Source organism: Pelophylax lessonae (genome assembly GCF_965119305.1).
Source record: "Pelophylax lessonae genome assembly, chromosome: 5".
Taxonomy (NCBI): domain Eukaryota; kingdom Metazoa; phylum Chordata; class Amphibia; order Anura; family Ranidae; genus Pelophylax; species Pelophylax lessonae.
The window spans coordinates 545,409,962-545,428,528 of record NC_138772.1 but is presented as its reverse complement, the minus strand read 5'-3'; the positions used below and the strand labels follow the sequence as shown (position 1 = coordinate 545,428,528).

General features: G+C 45.3%; 1 protein-coding gene across 5 annotated transcripts in view; it reads right to left on the bottom strand.

Annotated features, from left to right (window-relative positions):
• The window catches only part of PUF60 (poly(U) binding splicing factor 60), an 86,352-nt gene that overhangs the window by 33,700 nt on the left and 34,085 nt on the right, over positions 1-18,567 (bottom strand). For 2 of the 5 annotated variants that reach the window (XM_082257587.1, XM_082257588.1), the window contains exon 4: positions 17,901-17,951. The exons of 2 other annotated variants lie outside the window; for them this stretch is intronic. In XM_082257587.1, the coding sequence (XP_082113713.1) occupies positions 17,901-17,951 (51 nt within the window). Of the gene's footprint in view, positions 1-1,174; positions 1,438-17,900; positions 17,952-18,567 lie in introns of those variants that run through there. One more of the 5 variants, XM_082257591.1, reaches the window with a different exon arrangement.

Sequence of the window (18,567 nt, the reverse complement as noted above, 5' to 3'; positions counted from 1 at the left end):
CTGCCACCAATGTTGGGGGGGAATTATTGCAGCCACTGCAACCAATGTTGGGGGGGAATTATTGCAGCCACTGCCACCAATGTTGGGGGGAATTATTGCAGCCACTGACACCAATGTTGGGGGGAATTATTGCACCCACTGACACCAATGTTGGGGGGAATTGTTGCAGCCACTGACACCAATGTTGGGGGGGAATTGTTGCAGCCACTGCCACCAATGTTGGGGGGTAATTATTGCAGCCACTGACACCAATGTTGGGGGGGGGGGAATTGTTGCAGCCACTGACACCAATGTTGGGGGGAATTATTGCAGCCACTGACACCAATGTTGGGGGGGAATTATTGCAGCCACTGACACCAATGTTGGGGGGGAATTATTGCAGCCACTGACACCAATGTTGGGGGGAATTATTGCAGCCACTCACAGGAGGGTTAGTACTGCAGTCACTCACACCAATGCAGGACATTACAATTACATCCACTTTCACCAGTGGTGGGAGAGGTTATAGTTAGCATTCATACCAACGATGGGGCTTATTTTACTCCCACTTTCTCTCCATTGTGTGTAAAAAAAAAATCCAGGACCAAAACTTTGTTGTGGTGCGTTATAGCCCATTCATTTTGAATGGGCAGCCTAGCTTGAAGCAACACCGAAAAACCGGCCCTCTGCGGGTGTCAGGGGCCATACTGAGGCCCTCTATACATTTCAAGCTGACAACCACTGCCCTAAAGATAATGATACATAAACTCAAGGTTATTGAATGTATTAAATTTTAGAAAGTATATAATGTTGGGGTTCACCAAAACCCCCAGTTCTCTCTGCTGGCTCACGTGTTCTTTAGGTTTCCTTGCACACACGGCCTTGTGATGGTTGGCAATCTGTCCAAGTTCATTATAGAATCCATTGCTATGTAGAAGGGAACTGCTTTAAATTCTCCTTATAAATGCTCCAGCAGATAGTACAGCAGACACAATGCTGAATTTAACAGTAGTATGTAGTGTCAGGCACACGGCTTGGAGCAATAGTTTTGTCAAGTTCTTTATAATGTAAAGTACATATGCTCTCCCCTAAAATGTACAAGTTACAGACTAAAGTGTACCAACGCTTCGCCTTCTAAATAACGTCCCATTGAAGTGCAGGCAGCACAGACTTGTTTGAATAATAAATTACTTGCTTCTATTATCAGAGGTAAGTTGGCTGAAGCCCAATTCCGAATTAAACCTGTGCGCAAAGGTAAAGGCTGGGGACATGGCGGCGCAATGGTTGTACCTGACACGCAGCCCAGGCACATCTGAGGGATGAAGTGACAATTACTTATCACAGCTGAGGACACAAACAGATAAATAATGGAATTCACACTTCATATAAAAAAGGTGAGAGACAAATCACAATGCTACCGCTATAAATCAATTCATAGAGACCAGCAAGAATTTTAGTGCTTATTTATACTGAAAACTGGGGATTAAATTGCAGAAGTGGGGAATCTGCTGCAGACAGGCACACCAATGAGTGGGACATCATAAGGAGCTTCGAAACAAAACATTTGATATCCCAAAGCTGCCTTAGATCATAGATATATAGCATTTATGGCATAGCTGACTCACACTTGGCTTTATAGGTAGCACCACAGGCAGACTAGGCTCCTACAGTGGCGAAAATAATTTTTTAGTCGATACCCTGCAGATTTTGTAAATTTGCCTACTTACAAAGAAATTAAAGGGTCTATAATTTATCATAGATGTATTTTACATGATAGAGACAGAATATCAACCACAAATCCAGACAAAACACGATACAAATGTTATAAATTGAGTTGCAGTTCAGTGAATAAAATAAGTATTTGATTCCCTACCAACCAACAATAATTCTGGCTGCCACAGACTGGCTATAGTATGCGCTCATGTGGTACACTAGTCCTGTCAATTTAAGGTGCTCCTAAGGACAACTCGTGTACAAAAAAGACACCTGTCTCTTTCTTCCATTTAAACCTCAACATCATGGGCAAGACCAAAAAGCTGTCAAAGGACGTCAGGGACAAGATTGTAGATCTGCACAAGGCTGGAATGGGCTACAAGACCATCAGCAAGAAGCTTGGTCATAAGGAGACAACTGTTGGAGCAATGTTTCGAAAATTGATAAAATACAAAACATACCCACCAATTGCCCTCGGTCTGTAGCTCCATGAAAGATTTCACCTCATGGGGTAAGGATGATCATGAGAAAAGCAAGGGATCAGCCCAGAACTACACAGGAGGAACTTGTGAATGACCTCAAGGCAGCTGGGACCAGTCACCAAAGAAACCATTTGTAACATAATACGTCACCATGGAATGAAATTTTGCAGTGCCCACAAGGTCCCCCTGCCTCAAGAAGGCACATGTACAGGCCCGTCTGAAGCTTGCCAATGAACATCTAAATGATTCAGAGAAGGATTGGGAGAAAGTGCTGTCCAAAATTAAGCTCTTTGGCATTAACTGGACTTGCAGTGTTTGGAGGAAGAAAAATGCTGACTATTACCCTAAGAACACCATCCTAAAGCCTCGTACACACGCATCGTAAATCGGCAGGGAATTTTCGTCCAACGACCGATATGCCGATTTTCGGCTTGTTAGTATGATGCTTCCGACAACCAACTCCGACTTTTCGGCCGAAAAAATTCTGGTGTGCAGGCTATAAAAAATTTTTCTGCCGTCAAAACACAGCCGATTTTCGTGCAGTCAGTACAGATTTCGACAGGGAAAAATCTAATGAGCAAGTCTGGGCATGCTCACAGAAGAAAGAACACAAAGAAAGCAAACCAACACATGACATCACTTCTGAAGTAGAATTTTGTTGGGCGAGAAAATTTGTGTGCAGTCTAGGCACATTCCAACCAACAAAACACCACTCTGGACAAAAGATAATCGTTGCGTGTGTACGGGGCTTTACAGTCAAGCACCGAGGTGGAAACATTCATTATGTTTTGGGGCTGTTTCTCTGCTAAAGGTACAGGCCGACTTTGAGGGGCCATGTATTGTAAAATCTAGGGTGAGAACCTTCTTCCCTCACCCAGAACACTGAAGATGGGTCATGGATGGGTCTTCCAGCATGACAATGACCCAAAACAATACCTCCAAGGCAACAAAGGAGTCGTGCAAGAAGCAGCACATTAAGGTCAAGGAGTGGGTGAGACTGCCACTTTGTCTACACACAGCAGGTCTTGTTCTGATGTGCAGCTCCCGGGATCTTCTGCTCTTATCTGTCATGGAGTGGCCTAGCCAGTCTCCAGACCATAATCCTATAGCAAATGTACGGAGGGAGCTGAAACTTCGAGTTGCTCGAGAAGATCTGTAAAGAGTGGACCAAAATCCCTCCTGAGATATGTGCAAACCTGGTAACCAAATGTTATACCTGAAGGGTTTCACATGTACTGTCACTTTAAGGCTGGCTCCACCCAGGAGTGATGACAAGGGTCAAAGGGCAGAGTGGCCATCTTAGAGACATGTAAGAGATGCATTGATATACAGAGCTGTCCTGTAATGCATGTTGGAGTGTACAGTGAGTCCTGAATAAACAACCGTTGTTCCAGATCAGAGTCCTGTGTCTCTCACAACACAGAGAATAAAACACCAACTACAAGAAGCGTCTTACCTCTGTGCTTTCCAACAAGGGTTTCTCCACCAACTACTAAGTCATGTTCTGCTTGGAGATCGCATATCTATTTTACTCACTGAACTGCAACTCAACTTATAACATTTGTCTCGTGTTTTATTCTGTAGTTTTGGTTGATATTCTGTCTCTATGATTTAAAATACGCCTATGATAAAAATTATAGACCCTTCATTTCTTTGCAAGTGGGCAAACTTATAAAATCTGCAGGGGATCAAACAATTATTTTCCCCACTATATACCCTGCTGTCTACTAACAGAAAACTAAGAAATACTACAGGCTGGTGCAATACACAGGCTCTGGCACTGTTAAAGCGGAACTTCACTCTCCCAATCACCATTGATTATTTTAATCTTCATGCTGCCAGCATTAATAAATAGATAGGAAAGTATATAATATTTACTTGTTTTAAACTTTACATTTCTTCAGGTACTTCCTGGTTTCTTTCCTATGCAAATAAAGTCATACAACATCCCAGGAGTCATCAGAAAGAGGAGGGGCTTCTCAGCTAAGCACACTTCTCCCGCATGCATGCTTGAGCTAAGTGCAGATTGATTCCAGGGAGTAAATGCCACACGAATCATCTGCCCTTACTCAAGATGGCCACAGCCAGAAATGCTATGGAAGAATGGGAGGAGTTTGCTTTGAATAATAAAAATGAATTAAAATAGTGTTTTTTGTTTGTGGTGCTCAGATGCAGTGAAGATCCGCTTTAACCCCCAGTCCCACATCAATACGGGGGTACAAATTTTCTGTTTAGGGGCTGTAAGACATTCTGAATGAACTGTAATTGCAGTGCTGAGCCTTGTGCATTAAATTACAGTTCAAATCGGCACAGAACTTCAGGTCAGCCAACCAGGGCATTAGGCAGAAGGCAGGTGCAGCCTGTGTGTGGTGCCTCCTCTAAAACAGTTATCACTGACTAGTGTGGACAGGTTCTCTTTTAATGCTGCCCAATGTTGAAAACCTAAAACATAACAATGTGTACAGATAGAACACCTGTGTCCTGGTGGAATTGTGTGCTGACTGACTGTAAGCTATGTGTAGGATGCACAGTCTTCTTCAATAGGTTTACTCACAGGACGTCAGCTGTGTAACTTAAAGAGTCTCTTCCCAATTACTGTTCCTTTTAAAGCTATTATGTTTAAAAGGAAAAGGTGTTTCTATATTCAGAAGACTGGATTATCATGTTATCTAAAATGCAGAATTTTAATTGGGACACTCGTAACTGTAAAAGCTGGAGCAATCCTAGGATGAGGGGTTACTAGTGCTATTTATTATAGCCGGAGCCTATCCTTTTCACTTTCTGTCTGCTACTTCCAAAGTTCTAAGTGAATCTGTGCGCTCCTAACTGGATGCTGTATGATGCTTTGTGTGGTCGGAGACACTACAAAGCTGTAACAGAATAAAGAGGAGCGCAGCATTACCATGGGGCAAGTTAAGGCAATAAAAATGGGAACGGCTTCCTGGTGATTCACAGACCTGGCTATAGAACACAGAATGATGCCAAATGGTAGGATCAACCCAGTAAATAAAAGTAATCAGAACACAAACAATTTATCTTAAAACAGGTTAGTAACTAAGTGCTGCAGTTTGCAGTGGAACTAAAACACACAAAAGGGATGCCCATTGTCATTTCTACCAGCTCAATGGGGCCCTTGACTAAGCATATACTGACCTGCATTGGCCACAATGGCAGTGAGATGTTATTAGGGTAACTTGCGGCCAATGACACCATGCCTCCCCTGCTCTTCAACTATTGGATTTATTTTTTTTCTGGGAGCGGTAACCTCGTTTTGACAGGTACCCCCTCTCACTTCTGCCCAGATTACCAATCACGGTCTGGGCACAGTTTTGGGTATATGGTCTGTTCTGGGTACAGTGGGATCAGTTCTGGGTACAGTGGGATCAGTTCTGGGTACAGTGGGATCAGTTCTGGGTAAATAGCGGGCTCAGCTCTGGGTATATGGTCTGTTTTGGGTACATTGGGATCAGTTCTGGGTATATGGTCAGTTCTGGGTACATTAGGGGTCAGTTCTGGGTACAGTGGGATCAGTTTTGGGTACAGTAATGTCAGTTATGGGTAAATAGCCAGATCTGGGTATATGGTCTGTTTTGGGTACATTGGGATAAGCTCTGGGTATATGGTCAGTTCTGGGTACATTAGAGGTCAGTTCTGGGTACATTAGGGGTCAGTTATGGGTATATGGTCAGTTCTGGGTACAGTGGGGTCAGTTCTGGGTACAGTGGGGTCAGTTCTGGGTACAGTGGGGTCAGTTCTGGGTACAGTGGGGTCAGTTCTGGGTACAGTGGGGTCAGCTCTGGGTACAGTGGGGTCAGCTCTGGGTACAGTGGGGTCAGCTCTGGGTATATGGTCAGTTCTGGGTACATTAGGGGTCAGTTATGGGTATATGGTCAGTTCTGGGTACAGTGGGATCAGTTCTGGGTACAGTGGGGTCAGTTCTGGGTACAGTGGGGTCAGTTCTGGGTACAGTGGGGTCAGTTCTGGGTACAGTGGGGTCAGCTCTGGGTACAGTGGGGTCAGCTCTGGGTACAGTGGGGTCAGCTCTGGGTACATTAGGGATCAGTTCTGGGTATATGGTCAGTTCTGGGTACATTAGGGGTCATTTATGGGTATATGGTCAGTTCTGGGTACAGTAATGTCAGTTCTGGGTATATAGCCAGATCTGGGTACATTGGGATCAGTTCTGGGTACATTAGGGGCCAGTTCTGGGTATATGGTCAGTTCTGGATATAGGGTCAGTTCTGGGTACAGTAATGTCAGTTCTGGGTATATAGCCAGATCTGGGTACATTGGGATCAGTTCTAGGTATATGGTCAGTTCTGGGTACATTAGGGGTCAGTTCTGGGTATATGGTAAGTTCTGGGTACATTAGGGGTCATTTCTAGGTACAGCAATGTCAGTTCTGGGTATATAGCCAGATCTGGGTACATTGGGATCAGTTCTGGGTATATGGTCTGTTCTGGGTACAGTGGGGTCAGTGCTGCGTACAGTGGGGTCAGTGCTGCGTACAGTGGGGTTTAGTTCCACTGGAAGACGTCACAATCAGTATAATAGACACGCACACATCATACAATGAGACAGACATAATCACACCCGCTATGGGTCAGGTACACCCCATGCAATAAGAATCACCTCATCACAGTACAGGCCTCCTAGTCACGGCCTGCTCTTAGCTGATCGAACAAGCTTTGTAATATTTGGACACTTCTAACTGGATAACATTGAATGAAGGTGCCCACACACGTTAAAACGATGCTAAAAAGTACTGGGGATGATTTTTTTTTTCCCCAACTAAAAACATCTAAAATTGTGATCAATAAAGGCTTAATTATTAAAGAACAGTATTTTCATCCACAAAATGGAGACGACTCCACTAGCAGTAGACAACAGTTTTGCCTCCCCTGGAACAAAGTTGAGAGAAGTGTAGCTTATGAACTTTGCAAGAAACCACAAAAAGAAAATCCTTTCCACAAAGAGGGGACTTTAAAGGCTTCGTACCACACGTGAGGCAACAGAATAGAATAAAAGAAAGGTTTTTATTTTACAAACCCATTAAAAAGACAGGTAATGGGGTCTTGCAGTTACAATAGGAGTCAAAGTATTAAAACATTTTATGTAAAATAGGTAACAAATAGATGCTCGCACATCCCGCTGGTCTGTTCCAACACTTTTCTCTGTCAACAGCAGCTTCATAAGGGATACCATGGAAGCATCACCACAAATATCAGGCTTGCACAAACCACTAAACTCCAAGGGGACATCGCACACAGGGCATATCAGCAAACCACCGATGGGACGGTGAGTAGGGGGCGGGGGGGGGGGGGGGGGGTGTAAAAGTTAGGTTGCACTGGACCACCCAAAGGGAAGATGGGGTCGCTGCGCATCCTGCTCTGGCAAGCGGTCATACTAAACCTTTGTTGTTGGCATTTGCTACCCATTTACATAAGGTGTTTTTAATACATTTTAGCTGTATCGGGGTAGTTATGCAAGCCCCCCCGATACTGGTCTTTTGATGGGTTTGCAAAGTAAAAATGTTTTTATTCTATTGTGTTGCCTCACGTGTGGTACGAGGCCTCTAAAGTCCCCTCTTTGTGCAAATGATTTTGTGGTTCCTAGTATATGTTTGGGATGTGGCGTTGTACGCTCACTCCGAGACATGGCACCATATTTCTTCTCTATTATTATGCATCTCTGTACGCAAATTTGACCAAATAAGAGTCCCATTGGCCGAATGCAAAAATTGGATTTTTGTACTTACCGTAAAATCCATTTCTCTGAGTTCGACAGACAGCGCTCCATAAATCATAACTACTGGGTTATATTGCCTCCTCCAGAAGTAGAACTAGGCAGAACAAAAAAAACCTGGCTACGCCCATGGGCTATCCTCAACTGGTATATAACTCCCCTCTCTGCTCTAGGTAATCAGTTTAGTACCAAACCGTATTAGAACTCCATGGGTGCTGTGTCCGCCGATGAACTCAAGAAATGGTTTTTACTGCAAGTACAAAAATCCCATTTTCTCTTTCGTTCATCGACTGACACAGCGCTCCATAAATCATAACTTGTGGGAAGTCCAAAAGCAGTGCCAAAAGGAAAATGAGGGGTGGGGAAAATAACCCAAGGCTAAATATAAGAGCCCTTAACCAGGACACAAGAGCCTTAACCAGGTCACAGGAGACCAGTCTGAAAAGTAAAGATTTAAAGTAAAAACACCCCTAAAGAGGGAGCAGCCCCTCTTAAACAGCAGCCTGCAAAACTTTGCGGCCAAAAGAAGCCTCCGAAGATGCCAAAGTATTTAACTTATAGAATTTTGTGAAGGTACGCACAGATGACTAAGTGGCCGCCTTGCAAACTTGCGATATTGAAGCCTGATGACAGAAGGCCGAGAGAAGCACTAAGTGCCCAAGCAGAATGCGCTGTGACAGAGAAAGGTGGAACCTGACCTTTATTGGAATAGGCCCGAGTCACCGTCTGTCTGATCCATCTGGAGATGGTAGCCGAAGGAGCGGCCAGTCCTTTTCTTGGTCCATCCGTAACCACAAAAAGAGTCTGACCTCCGAAAAGACTCAGTAGCTGCCAGATACATCCGAATCCCACGAACCACATCCAAGGCATGCAAAGCAAATTCCTTGGGAATGCACCGGCTTGTGACACAAGGAAGGCAACACAATGTCCTCATTCAAATGGAAGTCAGAGACAACTTTGGGCAGGAATGATGGACAAGGACGAAGAACCACTTTATCTCTATGGACTACTAAATAGGGACTGCAACAGTATATTGTTGCCAATTTTGATACCCTGCGGGCCGAGGTAATAGCCACCAAGAATGGCACCTTCTGGGATAACGTAGACAAGGGAAGCTCCCGAATATTTTCAAATGGAGGTTTCTGGAGAACTGAAAGTACTAAAATTTAAATCTCATGGCAACAAAAAAAGAGACCGTACAGGTGGAGCCACATGTCGAACCCCTTGAATGAAGGTACGAACTAAAGAGTGTGTGGCTAGGGGTTTGCTGAAAGAAGATCGCCAGGGCAGACACCTGGCTCTTGATGGTACTCAAGGCCAACTTCTGAGCAATGCCCTGTTAAAGAAAGGTTACGATCCGAGCCACAGAAAAGGATCAAGGATGAGCGCGAATCAACTCACAGTAAGAAATGTACGCTTTCCACGTACGATGGTATATCTTGTTGGAAGACGACTTCCTCACCTTCACCATAGTAGGGGTCACTGATCCAGACAGACCTCTATCCCTCAGTACCTGGCTTTCAATAGCTAAGCCATTAAAACCAGCGACTAATGCAGGATAGTAGATCAGCCCTTGGGACAACTGGTCTTCTCTGAGAGGAAGCCCCCAAGGGATGTTTACAGGCACCAGGATGATTGGAAGAACCTCGCTCTTGATTCCTCATAGGAAATGCGGTAGAAGCCTTGGACGAGGATGATACTGGCCTTACCGTGGCCCTTGGACGCCTGCGGTGTCTATCAGAGGACCCCGTGACCGCGTCACAAACTTTGGTATCCTCCTGTGGAGCCGAATTTGCTATAATAGCTGCATGTAAGACTTTGCAAACAGAACTGTCTTGAAGGTGGACACCACTAGACTCTGTATGCAAAGTGGGAGAGAGAACTGTGTGACAGCAGCCGGTGAATCGCAGCCTGTGGTCTAGGGGAAGCTAGCTAACTAGAATTTTCTATGGGCTGAGAAGGGCCCGTCTGGGGTGAGGATCCATTCTTTTCCTTGACTGCGACAGGAAGGCAATCTTCCTCACCCCCGTGACACCCTTAATGAGGTCATCCAGGGTAGCCCCAAACAAGCGATCGCCTTGAAAGGGCAGATCAATGAGAGCTTTCTTAGAGGCTTAGCCTGCGGACCAATTCTTAAGCCACAGCACGTGCCTGAAACAAAGTTTGGACAGCACAGGAACTGTATCCAAAGCTGCATCACAAAAACTGCTCACCCCCCGGCCCTGGTGCAAAAGCTTGGCCCATTCAGTTAAGGTCTGAGATACCAAGGCTGAGGCAAAGACTGGCTTGCAATGCCAAACCAGCCATAGTAAACATGCAGCGTACCACAGCTTCTGCTTTCTTGTCAGACGGGGATTCCTCTACTGGGATCAGGTTGCTTTATTCAGCCTGGAAACAGGAGGTTCCACCACTGGTGGACTAGCCCACTTTTTTTTTTAAAAGGGACTCCTCAAAAGGGTAATGTACAGCAAAACGTTTGGGGACCACAAAGGGTCATTTTGGTTTTTCCCATTCCTTACAGGAAAACCTGTCAAAATAAGGCACATAAGGAAACACCTTTGGAGTACGATGCGACTTGTGTGTATCAAACAAACAGCCACGTCAGTAGCTACATCAGCCGCATCCTCCATTTTTAAAGTCTCATGCACTGCAGTGATAAGTGTGTCTACCAGCGCTTTTTCATTCGCTGCTGCGACCATGGAGGAATCATCGTCACTATCGGATGGCGTCCACGGCGGCATCAGGCTCAGAATCAGATGAGACTGATCAGGGGAAGGCGGGGGAAGCTTCCTCCTGGGCCTTTGCCCACACGCCACTCTCACCCGGGACACGAAGGACTGCAGGACCGCAGTCAGTGCAACCATGGGAAGCTGAGGTTCCGAGGGCCCTGCCACCTCCATGAGGGGGTCAGTAGGGGAGATATGACCCTGAGGCTCCATAAGGAAAAGAAGAAGACCTTGCAGTACCAAAACAATCTTTTGGCACCAATAAAGGATGCTCTCAAGGCTTAGGTTACCTATCAGAGAGAGAGAGAGAGAGATAACAGGGACCCCCAAAGACTCACCCTACGGACTGGAGGAGCACCGAGAATTTGAACCCAGCATCATGGACGTTATCCCTGTTCATATGTCCAGGGCACAGAAAGAGGAAACTAAAGAGGAAGAGGAGCTTCGGCATCCCCACGAGACTTCAGTTGTCTCCAGCATCTCCGAGACTAAGGGAAAATGGCCCCCATGACATCATCCGGCTACACAAACATGGCCACCAACTGCAGACCAGCTAGACTAAGGGAAAATAGCCCCCATCAGCTACAAACACTGAAGCATGGATCTTTCCTGCACCCTCTGCAAGGGGACCCCCCCTCCCCCTAAAGGTAGGACAGGTTTAGGAGACTCTGCTGTGCACTCTGCACTGGGACCCCCCTGCAAACAGAAGGGCATGCACTAAGGGGTCTCCTACACTGGGACCCCTCCAGACTACCAGGGTGGTACAAACACTACCCCAGGACCCTTACAGAGTGGGGATAGCAGGGGAGACCCCAGGGGTGTCTGCTGCATTCTCTCCCTGGGGACCCCCACCAGACTCTAGGTCCAGACATGGGGGAATGGGAATGTGGGAAGCCTAGCTTAGTGAGGGAATTAGGGATGGGAGGAGGGACCGTCCGACCATTCCCGGAGGATACCCGCATCCACCTCAAAGAAAACCGCCATAAGGGGAGAGGGAGGACCGTGCTCCAGATAGAACTCCTCGCCACCGAAGTAGGGGAGCTGTCGGCCAAGGGACCGCTGCGACTCAGACCCAAGCCTGTTGGTATGCGACCCTGCGAGACGTTTAACTCGCGGGCCAGCCTCTGTCCGTGAGGCTATGTCGCGGCCGACCTAGCGCGTAGCTGCGGTCTGCACGTGCTCGCTGTCTGGCCTGCAGGGACCACTGGATCTAGATTATCCCGCCTGTCGCCCCCCGGCGGTTGATTGTAGATCTTCCGAGAGAAAAAAAAAAAAACAAAAAAGATGTAAGCAAGGAGAAAATTGCTATGACCAGAGATCCCACTAGGAAGCCTAAGTCCTTACTCCTGACTAGACAGATTAAAACTGATCACCTAGAGGAGAGAGAGGGGGGTTATATACCAGCTGAGGACGGCCCATGGCCGTAGCCAGGTGTTTTTTGTTCTGCCTAGTCCTACTCCTGGAGGAGGCAATAAAACCCACTAGTTATGATTTATGGAGTGCTGTGTCTGTCGATGAACGAAAGAGAAAATGTAACAGGTGCTCTTGAATAAGATACTGGGGTTGATGAACTAAAGAGCAAATACAAAGGGAATTTTACATTAGCTTAGTCAATGTGGTAAAAATTAACTTTGCAAAAAATACCTGCAAAGGAAATAAATAGTATATTTGATTGAAGGATGGAAGTCAGCAAAGCTTCACCTCATTCACTGAGCAAAGGGAAAATTTCCCTGCAAAGTGAAGGTAATATTTGCCTTCAGTAAATCAAGCCCAGTGTCTCTCAAACTCACATTGTGGATGTCAAGGGGCCAAATTTTTCTATGTGTGATTTTGGGACCTTTTCCCCTGTAGTATGTGTATATGTAGTAGTTTGCAATTAAACTCTTTTTGCCCGTTCTTGAGTTGCGTTAAAACCTCTATACAGGCAGTCCCCGGGTTACAAACAAGATAGGTTCTGTAGGTTTCTTCTTTGTATGCAAGTCGGAACAGGTACATTTTTTAAGTAACTCCATTCAAAAATTTGGGATAGCATAGGGAAGGGTTAACACCCCTATAATGTTTGCTTTGCTGTGTCCCTGTTCAGAAGATTTCACCTCATTTTCTGTCCCTCTAGCAATTGGATTTTGAAAAATATGGGTTGTCGTGGAAACGAGCTTTGGAAAAAAAGCACCAGTGGAGACACCTTTTTCCCCATAACTCTTACAGGAGTGAATTTCCCTTCCTAGGGGTAGATTTCCTCTCACTTCCTGTTGTCTCCATCCCTTTGCAAGTCTAAATCGTATGCAAGTCGATTGTATGCAACTCGAGGGCTGCTTGCATCTGTTAATCTTAGACAATATATGACATATGTCAATACATGTATGTAAGCGGAATTAAACTCCCATTTAAATTTTGAAAAAAAAAAACTGACTGGCAGGGTTTTTAGGGCAGAAAATACCCTATTGGTCTCTTATGTCATAAATGGTTCCCTCTGTCTGTCAGCTGTAATGTACCCTGAGCAGCTCAGCGTACCTTTTTGGCACCGCTCTGTGCAGTGATGCGACTCCCGTGCATATACAGTACAGACCAAAAGTTTGGACACACCTTCTCATTCAAAGAGTTTTTTTTTTTTTCATGACTATGAAAATTGTAGAGTCACACTTCAAGAGGTAGAGCTAAAGAAAGGCAACAAGCAGAAGAGACTTGTTTGGGCTAAAGAACACAAGGAATGGACATTAGACCAGTGGAAATCTGTGCTTTGGGTCTGATGAGTCCAAATTTGAGATCTTTGGTTCCAACCACCGTGTCTTTGTGCAACGCAGAAAAGGTGAACGGATGGACTCTACATGCCTGGTTCCAACCGTGAAGCATGGAGGAGGAGGTGTGATGGTGTGGGGGTGCTTTGCTGGTGACACTGTTGGGGATTTATTCAAAATTGAAGGCATACTGAACCAGCATGGCTACCACAGCATCTTGCAGCGGCATGCTATTCCATCCGGTTTGCGTTTGGTTGGACCATCATTTATTTTTAAATAGGACAATGACCCCAAACACGCCTCCAGGCTGTGTAAGGGCTATTTAACCAAGAAGGAGAGTGATGGGGTGCTGCGCCAGATGACCTGGCCTCCACAGTCACCGGACCTGAACCCAATCCAGATGGTTTGGGGTGAGCTGGACCGCAGAGTGAAGGCAAAAGGGCCAACAAGTGCTGAGCATCTCTGGGAACTCCTTCAAGACTGTTGGAAGACCATTTCAGGTGACATCAAGAGAATGGCAAGAGTGTGCAAAGCAGTAATCGAAGCAAAAGGTGGCTACTTTGAAGAACCTAGAATGACATATTTTCAGTTGTTGCACACTTTTTTGTTATGTATATAATTCCACATGTGTTAATTCATAGTTTTGATGCCTTCAGTGTGAATCTACAATTTTCATAGTCATGAAAATAAAGAAAACTCTTTGAATGAGAAGGTGTGTCCAAACTTTTGGTCTGTATTGTACGTGGGAGTGACATCACTGCGGCCTTGTCATTCAAGGGGCCGAACAGGCGGAACCTGTAATGGAGAACGGAAAATGGCAGCACCCCCTTGCCAGCGGGAGTTCTGAGAGCGGAGCATTGAAGGTCATCATTTGTGCATGCTAGAACATTATGGGATAGATCTCCTGGGGGCCCATTCATTTAAAAACATTCCGCTTTAGGACAATGTTGTATTTGGCTTTACCATTATAAAATCTGTTTTAAAGCTGAACTACGGGATCCTAGATCACTTTTTATTCCTTGAGGGCTCTCCCATAGTTAAAGTGTCAATCAGTGACATTTTTTAAATGAACACCTTACTTTCGGAATAAATTATTTTATTCTCTGTGACATCATTGGCTCTGTGGGGAAAAATCTGACGTTCCTGGGAGAGTGCATGTTACATTCGACTGGGGAACGCAGCACTACATTTCCCATGATTCATGGGATGGTGGGCGTGTATATGGGCGGATCTCAGATCTGCTCCTTCTTTACATGAGTAGAGAGCAGCACAGCTGCCAATCAATTTCTATGAGCGGGTCGCAAACCAGGTGCAGTGGAGGCCTTATCCGCCCACAGCTCATGTCAGCCCTCTGCTGCTGCACCAATGAGAAGAAGCAAATGCTACTGGGAGCCAAGTCGCCAAATTTTCCATAGGGAGAATCTAGCAGGGTCCAGTCGCAAAAACAAGGGCAGGGTCATGCTGTTGACCATGCTAGCCCAGCATAGGACAAACTTCTACTTGCACTTTGTACTGGCGGTTGGGATGGGGGGGGGGGGGGGGGGGTTTGGCAAGAGGAAAAGAAAATGTTTCTGGTGAATTACCTGAACAGTTTAACTTAAGGTCAGCTGTGAATTTTTTTTTATTTTTTATTCTAGAAACTTACCTTACCGGCTGCCAGCTCTGCCAATCAGTGCTTAGCGCAGAGATAATGTTGCCCGAATTATCATTTGCATCTGGCACACCACCTGGTCCCCTGCTGTGCTCAGTGGTTTGGTCTGTTGACCTCTGTTACAACTGTGTCCTGTAGTGATGTAGGGGCCGCCAGATCGAACTAATGAGTGCACCAGGAGCCAGATACAGTGGGTACGAAAAGTATTCAGACCCCCTCAAATTTTTCACTCTTTGTTATATTGCAGCCATTTGCTAAAATCATTTAGGTTCATTCTTCTTCCTCATTAATGTACACATAGCACCCCATACTGACAGAAAAACACAGAATTATTGACATTGTTGCAGATTTATTAAAAAAGTAAAACTGAAATATCACATGGTCCTAAGTATTCAGACCCTTTGCTGTGGCACTCATATTTAACTCAGGTGCTTTCCATTTCTTCTGATCATCCTTGAGATGGTTCTACACCTTCATTTGAGTCCAGCTGTGTTTGATTCTACTGATTGGACTTGATTAGGAAAGCCACACACCTGTCTATATAAGACCTTCCAGATCACAATGCATGTCAGAGCAAATGAGAATCATGAGGTCAAAGGAACTGCCTGAAGAGCTCAGAGACAGAATTGTGGCAAGGCACAGATCTGGCCAAGGTTACAAAAAGATTTCTGCTGCGCTTAAGGTTCCTAAGAGCACAGTGGCCTCCATAATCCTCAAATGGAAGACGTTTGGGACGACCAGAACCCTTCCTAGAGCTGGCCGTCCGACCAAACTGAGCTATCAGGGGAGAAGAGCCTTGGTGAGAGAGGTAAAGAAGAACCCAAAGATCACTGTGGCTGAGCTCCAGAGATGCAGTCAGGAGATGGGAGAAAGTTGTAGAAAGTCAACCATCACTGCAGCCCTCCACCAGTCGGGGCTTTATGGCAGAGTGGCCCGACGGAAGCCTCTCCTCAGTGTAAGACACATGAAAGCCCGCATGGAGTTTGCTAAAAAACACCTGAAGGACTCCAAGATGGTGAGAAATAAGATTCTCTGGTCTGATGAGACCAAAATAGAACTTTTTGGCCTTAATTCTAAGCGGTATGTGTGGAGAAAACCAGGCACTGCTCATCACCTGTCCAATACAGTCCCAACAGTGAAGCATGGTGGTGGCAGCATCATGCTGTGGGGGTGTTTTTCAGCTGCAGGGACAGGACGACTGGTTGCAATCGAGGGAAAGATGAATGCGGCCAAGTACAGGGATATCCTGGACAAAAACCTTCTCCAGAGTGCTCTGGACCTCAGACTGGGCCGAAGGTTTACCTTCCAACAAGACAATGACCCTAAGCACACAGCTAAAATAACGAAGGAGTGGCTTCACAACAACTCCGTGACTGTTCTTGAATGGCCCAGCCAGAGCCCTGACTTAAACCCAATTGAGCATCTCTGGAGAGACCTAAAAATGGCTGTCCACCAACGTTTACCATCCAACCTGACAGAGCTGGAGAGGATCTGCAAGGAGGGATGGCAGAGGATCCCCAAATCCAGGTGTGAAAGACTTGTTGCATCTTTCCCAAAAAGACTCCTGGCTGTATTAGATCAAAAGGGGGCTTCTACTAAATACTGAGCAAAGGGTCTGAATACTTAGGACCATGCGATATTTCAGTTTTTCTTTTTTAATAAATCTGCAACAATGTCAACAATTCTGTGTTTTTCTGTCAGTATGGGGTGCTATGTGTACATTCATGAGGAAGAAGAATGAACTTAAATGATTTTAGCAAATGGCTGCAATATAACAAAGAGTGAAAAATTTAAGGGGGTCTGAATACTTTTCGTACCCACTGTATATAAGCATTCCTTAAGTGTTGGCGCAGGCAGCAGGAGAGGCAAGTATGACCTTTTCTTTCTGCAGGGGGAACTTCATTTTTCCTTTCTTATTCTAGTAACAGAGTTGCTTTAAAGCAAAGGTGGCGTGTGGATACTGCAAAAGGATGCGAGGGGACAACCAAAATGACCACATGTTGGAAAACACTGAGCAGTTATCTAGGTGCAGCAACATTTCAGGCTTGGGAAAGGGAACACTTACCAATGCAAAATAAAGGACAGCGGGAAACTAGCCCTCACATCCTTGCAAAGGAGAAAGTGGATGACTGCACACTGCAGAATCAGAGATCCAAAAATTGGCTGTGAGGTTTCAAATTTTGGACTGAAGTTTTGGAAACTCCGATTCAGCAGTGTGCAGTCATCCACTTTCTCCTTTGCAAGTCTTTATGGTAGAGAATTGGACTTGCACCTTCTGATGAGAGACAATAAGGGGCTAGTGTCTGAGGAGGACCGACCTGGAGCAGCATAGTGCTTGCTTTTAGGCCACACATCCTGCAGCTCCTTGTTATACAGGACACCTCCAAAAGACTAAAAAAAAACAACGTGTCCCCAAATTACTGACATGGGAGGAGAACAGATGATACGTTATTACATCCCATCACCTCCATGCAGCAAGAAGACCCCTCCTTACCTATTTGGTCCACTGTATTACACCAGACACTGAACAACTAAATTATAACAGGGGGCATTAATGGTGCAGTCCTCATGGGAAGATCTGCGTACTGACAAAAACACATGTAATGGATTTGATTGCCATGGAAAAATACACGTTACATGCCAAGAGGTGACCATATAAACAAGGTTCCATCTTCTATGCCCGCTCTGTGTTTATGCACTTCTCTCTGAGAACGGGCATTGCAATAGGTAATGTGATGGTGGACAGGTATGGTATTTCTCCCCCCTCCCTCCGCAGACCCTGGAAAAAAAAGAACATTAAGAGATAAACATCCCCCCTCCACCCACAGAGGAATGACGTGCCCCAGAAGAAGTGAATATTTCTATTGACCGATTGTAAAGGTGAGAGAGGATCTCCAAAGCTCATTGTCACTGCTGCCATCTGAAAGACAGTAAAGACAGAGTTCAGTCTGCTGCCGCCTTCTGTGTAATACGTTCTCTGCTCTAGATTCAAATAGACACAAGCAACAGAGAACCTGCCTATATATAGGGGTAGGGCTCACTTAGCTAGGGGCTTTATCAGCTATAGGACCACTCAACCCCCCCAACTAGCACTACAATCACCCCTGTGGTGGTGCACCATCTAATGCTTTTCCACAGATACTAAAAAAAGGGATGATCAAAGGACAGCCCCACATCTTGGATTACTATCAAGGCAGATTTAGCAGACTTGAACGATACATTAAAACAGCAAAAAATCTCCCGCTTGCATATTTTAAATATTTCTGGATCTTAAGTGTGGTATCGCAGATTTAACCTTTTAAATACCCCAAATTCTGCACCTAAACAAATGAGTATGGTTACAAAATAAGTTAGACACTCATATTATTTCTCATCTTACAATCCATGACAGATCTACATTGGGGTTGATTTACTAAAACTGGAGAGTGCAAAATCTAGTGTAGCTGTGCACGGTAGACAATCGGCTTCTAACTTCAGCTTGCTCAACTGAGCTTTGACAATAACATTTAAAAAGTGTATTGGTTTCTATGCAGAGC